The sequence below is a fragment of the Anabrus simplex genome, chromosome 1, assembly GCF_040414725.1.
Source record: "Anabrus simplex isolate iqAnaSimp1 chromosome 1, ASM4041472v1, whole genome shotgun sequence".
In the NCBI taxonomy this organism is placed as follows: domain Eukaryota; kingdom Metazoa; phylum Arthropoda; class Insecta; order Orthoptera; family Tettigoniidae; genus Anabrus; species Anabrus simplex.
In genome coordinates this window covers 166,879,286-166,885,285 of record NC_090265.1, presented here as the reverse complement: position 1 = coordinate 166,885,285, position 6,000 = coordinate 166,879,286, and the positions used below count along the sequence as shown (strand labels likewise).

The following is a 6,000-nucleotide window of genomic DNA, read 5'->3' as shown; positions in this document are numbered from 1 at the left end:
TCGGGGTGGTGTTTCTTTGTCGAGCCGAACCTGCACGACATGATTGGGTGCCCTCATGTACCCACTGAGTCCAACATCAGGCCACTGTGACATCTGAATATCCCACATGTCTGGCAATGGCGCGATACGACCAACCAGCCTCATGCAGTCCCACAACGCGGCGTCTGGCAAATGCCGTCAGTTGGTGGATAGGCTGTCCAACGCGTCTGCGAGGCATCGCGAGTGCTTCTTTAATATACATTTTTCACATTAGATGACAATTTAAAATATTACAATTAAACAACAGAAAATAACAACCATCATTCACATATCTTATCACAAAGGAGTATTCTTCAGTTTGTTAATGTCTTTAATGTCCTGTGGAACTCACTTTATTACATTAACAGGGAGTTATTTCATAAGTAAACAAAAAAGTACGAGAAATAAGGAAAGGAGAAGCATAAACACAATAAAAACGATGTTGTATAAATCACTGCACTTTGTACTTCTGTAACATTGTTTTTCGTTTCCATTCGTATTTCTATGACCACCTCCGTGGAAAGAAACAAAAGATGCATTAGCCAATTGTAGCACTTCCTAAAATTGATACAAGTTCATGCCTTACACTGACTGAAGTGAACACTGCTTCACTACTTTCATTACAGATAAGGATTAAAATGTTTGCAAAGGTGTGTTCCTGTAAATTATGAGCACTAATATTAAAGTGGATTGCTCCAGCTGTGAGCCACAGAACAGCTTTTAGTTTCTGAGTTGACATTTGCTTGATTTTCAAATATTGGAGTTCCTTGTCACCTTCAATGTCTATCCTACCGTTACTAATCCTACTCACTGCGTTGAGTGGCCATCTCCATATCACTGCTGCCTTGCCACACGATGTTATTCGATGTTCCAGAGAGTCCAGTTGACCACATGATTGGCAGGCATCATCCATACTCTGACTGTGCCTTTTCAGCTTTTCGGCTGTAGGCACAATGTCATACATGGTCGTGTGCCATTCAGTTGTAAGCGATCAATTTTGAAAGTTCTTCCATATGTTCGTCCAGTCCCTCGTTGAATGTTTCATCTGTACGTATATACGGAGTAAATGACCGTCCCTGTATTAGGAAAAGGTATACAGCTTTGGATTAATCTATGTGGGAATTTGTAGTATTGGTTGTTATTCTGTCGAGTATAGCTAATTCTTTCTTGAAGGAGGCTTGTATTATTAGAATCAGACGATGAAAACCTGATGCACGGAAGTTCATGTAGGCAGTACCAAATGGATCACCTTGTGCTAGCTGTACAAATCGAATATTTTTTGTCAACAAGGCAGCACATTTGTTTTCGATAGCTACACGTTTCATACCACCACGATATTCTGGCATATTTAATTGATATCTTCGAGTCCTATAGCGGTATCCGGACCACAAGAAGAACCAAACTCCCATTTCCAAACGCTGGCATATCGCGTGTGGCGCAGGAAGGATTTGAGCAATGTACCATAATTTGTGTGCTGCGGGCCTCACCATACCTGTACGTCACCAAACACTGAGTTGTGTCAACACTCGACATCATCTGTGTCTATTTCTGGAATTAATTCTGACTAGAATTTGTGTAAGTTACTCTTTGACTAAACGCTCGAGGAAGTGGCTGCGCGGTTTGGGTCACGTAGCTATCAGCTTGGGTTCGGAAGATAATGGGTTCGAACCCCACAATCGACAGCCCTGAAGATTGTTTACCGTAGTTTCCCATATCACATCAGGCAAATGCTGTCCTTAATTAAGGCTACGATCGCCTCCTTCCCACTCCCATCCCTTTCCTATCCCATCGTCGCCGTAAGACCTATCTGTGTCGGTGTGACGTAAAGCAGATTTAAAGAAAAGCCGTTCCTAAACATTTTAAGAAGTTAGTGAGAAGAAAAAGGTAAATATAATTATCCATGATGACCATCAAAAATAGGTTCAGACCACTCGTTTTTTTCTTGCGGGTCCTCTAGTGGTGTCTAAGTTAACCTGTGTGGCTGTAGATGGTGATACTTATCACATCCTTACTTTCTGATTTTGAAACTCCACCACTTGAAACGATAATTTTGAGATAATATCGGATCCAATTGAGATAATACTGTGTATAAATACGATAGATGACACGTGTGGCTGTGAGAAAAAGACAAGATGCGTGTTATATCAGCACTGTTGTTGATAAGCTTCCTTGGGGGATGTTTGGCAGAATTCAGTTCATATTCAGGGTAAGAAAGAAATGATTTTATTTTATAATTAAGGTTAACATTGTAGATTTTATTTATGTAGTGTCCGCCCGCATACAGAATTTCCATATCAAACCTGACCATTCCGACGCGACTGAGTCAAGCCGATCGGCCGGCTCTCACATCAGCGGCCCCACTGGCCACAGCCGGACTGTTCTTTGTCTTGCAAAGTATAGTCAAGGCCCTTGGAGGCGTGAAAGGTAAAGGCTTTCACTATCCGCAACCTCGGGATAGAGTGACTCTACGCCCGGCCGCCTTTGCTTCCAGCAATTAACCTGGTTCTCATTTTTCGTGTTGGCTGAGAAAACCTCAGGTCCATGTGCACCTCCGGAAGTGGAAATTTTGTTTCTTAAATTTTCGACTTCCTGACGGGGAATCGAACCCACGTCCTTCCGGGAGAACCGAGCACGCCTTTGCCGCCTAGGCCGGACAGTCCCAACGGCACGTGGTGTTTCCAAGCGGTCACCCATCCAAGTACTGACCACGGCCAATATTGCTTAACTGCGATGATCAGACGAGAACCCGTGTATTCAGCATGGTATAGCCGCTGGCGTACTTTGTCCTTGCTTAGTAAATCTGTAAATCTGCGTTTAGTATAAGAAATTAAACTAAACTCCTACCCCACAGCAAATGCTGAAAATGTATTTGCGCAGCTAAACAGGCATTGTACCGGGTAAACACATTTCGATCGACATGAATTAGCTCGGCCACTGTAATGGTTGTTATTGCACGTGCAGCGGGATCAGCTGGTTTTAAAATAATAATAATAATAATAATAATAATAATAATAATAATAATAATAATAATAATAATAATAATAATATTGGATTGACATCCCGCTAAATACGTTACGGTTTTCTGAGACGTCGAGGAGCCGGAATTAAGTCCTGCAGGAGTTCTGTTACGTGCCAGTAAATCTACCGACATGAGGCTGACGTATTTGAGCACCTTCAAATACCACCAGACTGAGGCAGGATTGAACCTGCCAAGTTGGAGTCAGAAGGCCAGTGCCTCAACCCACTCAGCCACTCAGCCCGGCAGTTGGTTTTCAATTATGAACACATGTGCATTTTTAGGGTTTGAGTTTTAATGATTTTGTTGCTGTATGTGCAGAAGTCTCTGAAATCCCAACTTGCTGTGCTAATTTTGGTAGTGATTTTCGTGGCGAACGTTGAAGTTTTGCATCAGTTTCGTATAATTTTCCTTCAACACTGTATGTCGTCACACGTGTTCCTGATTTAGCACTGAACCACTAGTCTCAAACTTATTCACAAGATCGTGAGGATCTGGAAGGAGGCAATTACCCAGGGAACCTCCTGATAAATTTCACATGAACGCGCCGAGCCGATTCATTTTTATATTAACATGTACATACAAAAATGTCCGCCTCTATTGTAGTGGTTAGTGTGATTAGCTCCCACCCCCGGAGGCCCAGGTTCGATTCCCGACTCTGCCACGAAATTTGAAGTGGTATGAGGGCTGGAACGGGGTCCATTCAGCCTCGGGAGGTCAACTGAGTAGATGGGGGTTCGATTCCCTTATCAGCCATCCTGGAAGTGGTTTTCCGTGGTTTCCCACTTCTCCTTCAGGTAAATGCCGGGATGGTACCTGACTTAAGGCCACGGCCCCTTCCTTCCCTCTTCCTTGTCTAACCCTTCCTATCTTCCTATCCACCGACAAGGACCCTGTTCAGAATAGCAGGTGAAGCAGTCTGAGCGAGGTACTGGTCTTTCTCCCCAGTTGTATCCCCCGACCCCAAGTCTCACGCTCCAGGACACTGCCCTTAAGGTGGTAGAGGTGGGATCCCTCACTGAGTCCGAGGGAAAACCAACCCTGGAGGGTAAACAGGTCAAGAAGAAGAAGAAGGCATAAAAATACGTTGCTCTAAAAGTAACTAGTCCTACCAGAAAATAAATTAGGAAAAACGTTTACAAAATGTTGTTTTGCTTTTTTTTTTTGCTATTTGCTTTACGTCGCACCGACACAGATAGGTCTTATGGCGACGATGGGGCAGGAAGGGGCTAGGAGTGGGAAGGAAGCGGCCGTGGCCTTAATTAAGGTACAGCCCCAGCATTTGCCTGGTGTGAAAATGGGAAACCACGGAAAACAATCTTCAGGGCTGCCGACAGTGGGATTCGAACCCACTATCTCCCGAATACTGGATACTGGCCGTGTTGTTTTGCTACAACGATCGTTTTGTTATACAGGTTTGGGTGGGGTATAACTAGGCAGCTGATAACACGATGCCGCAGGTCATTAAGAGCTGGAAGGCACAAAAGTATAGTAAAAGATGCTTGGTTCAGGAGAAAATAAGATGAAATGTACGTTACACGTGGCAACATCGCTTGGAGTAGTTAACTACAGAGTACTATGTGGAAGACCACGTCTTGGGGATGAGTCAGCAGTAACTTCGTATTGTGATTAGCACGAGAGGACGAAGTGTGTCAACAGGTTTTGAATATAAACATACACATCAACAAATCTGAGAAGCATAAACAAGATTACACGTGACAGACATGCACCTGGCGCCTAGCCGACGGTCATTTTCATGAGTACCAGATAAGTTATCACATGGTAAACATTTCACAGATATCGAACGTATCCAAGAGGATTCCACCGCAACTAGATCCTACATTTTACTAAGATGGCGCTAATATAGGGTGTCCACATAATGTTCCTTCGTTTCAACGTGATTCACAATGTTAGATCATCCGCCATGTCGAGTATCAAAGTTTGATTTGCACAACGTGCATTCTACAGTTTCTCCACTATTGGTGATAAAAAGGAAACTAACTTTTTATGTTGCTGTTAAAATTACACATTCGCTTCCGCATGCGAAACAGTCTTTTCATAGATCTAAAATTTAAATTCAGCAGCTACCTTAAGTCAAAATAGACTGAAAATCGCACCAGTGTTACCAGTAGCCTACCTACATAAAATATTGAAGGTAAAAGTCAAAGAGTTTCGAGCAAGTTGTACAAGTGGCGCTTCCTGGCGTATATACCTGCACAGCAAACAACGAGACAAAGCAATGTAGCGTAAGATATACTGGCCAAGCGGAATCACAAAAATGCGGGGCATTTGAGCGGCCCCAATAAAACTTTCGGGACAGTGGGACATTTTGCAAAAAAAATGGGACTGTTCTGTAAAAAGCGGAACGAATGGACACCCTACGCTAATAACAAATCGCAGCAGATTACACTACCGCGTGTTTAGACGATACTGAGAGAATACACTTGGGATAAGACAAAAAGTCTCCAAAGGAGACGAAGAAGAAGAAGGTAACCACGCAGCCAAGCAGCCAAGCTTTACATAGCCGAACAAGGCTCACTTTAGTGACATGGACACAACAGTGGCATGGCCGTAGGAGCTACAGTCGTAATAGTAACACTCTGTTATCGAAAAGAATGAACTAACGTACAGTAGGGGCTCGGCGATTCCTGGTGGACGTTACCGAGACTGTCTCGAATAGAAAAACGCAGACGTACAAAATTACACGGAAAAGCCTCTGTACACGAACAATTTACTTAAGTTAAACGTTACAGCACAGTAGCTTAGAAAACCAAAACATACAGATTGCCTTACACTAACAAAGATGTTCTTTTGTAAATAAAAAAAAGAAAACTACACAACCTACTTAAGTTAAACACTGTAGGGCGTATTTCAGTAGTGATGAATGAACAAAACACATTTCGTAGCTTTTTTTAAAATGTGATGATTACTCTTTAAAGTATTAAGTGTTTTCTGTAATGAATACG

General features: G+C 42.9%; 1 protein-coding gene and 1 pseudogene across 1 annotated transcript in view; one reads left to right on the top strand and one right to left on the bottom strand.

Moving 5' to 3' along the window:
* The first annotated feature begins 2,140 nt into the window (after positions 1 to 2,140).
* The window catches only part of LOC136885381 (carboxypeptidase B), a 40,146-nt gene continuing 36,286 nt past the window's right edge, over positions 2,141 to 6,000 (top strand). Inside the window, exon 1 of the mRNA XM_067157897.2 lies at positions 2,141 to 2,224. Coding sequence (XP_067013998.2) covers positions 2,151 to 2,224 — 74 coding nt within the window. The 5' untranslated portion in view covers positions 2,141 to 2,150. The remainder of the gene's footprint in view (positions 2,225 to 6,000) is intronic.
* On the bottom strand, positions 2,676 to 2,794 carry LOC136858885 (5S ribosomal RNA; annotated as a pseudogene).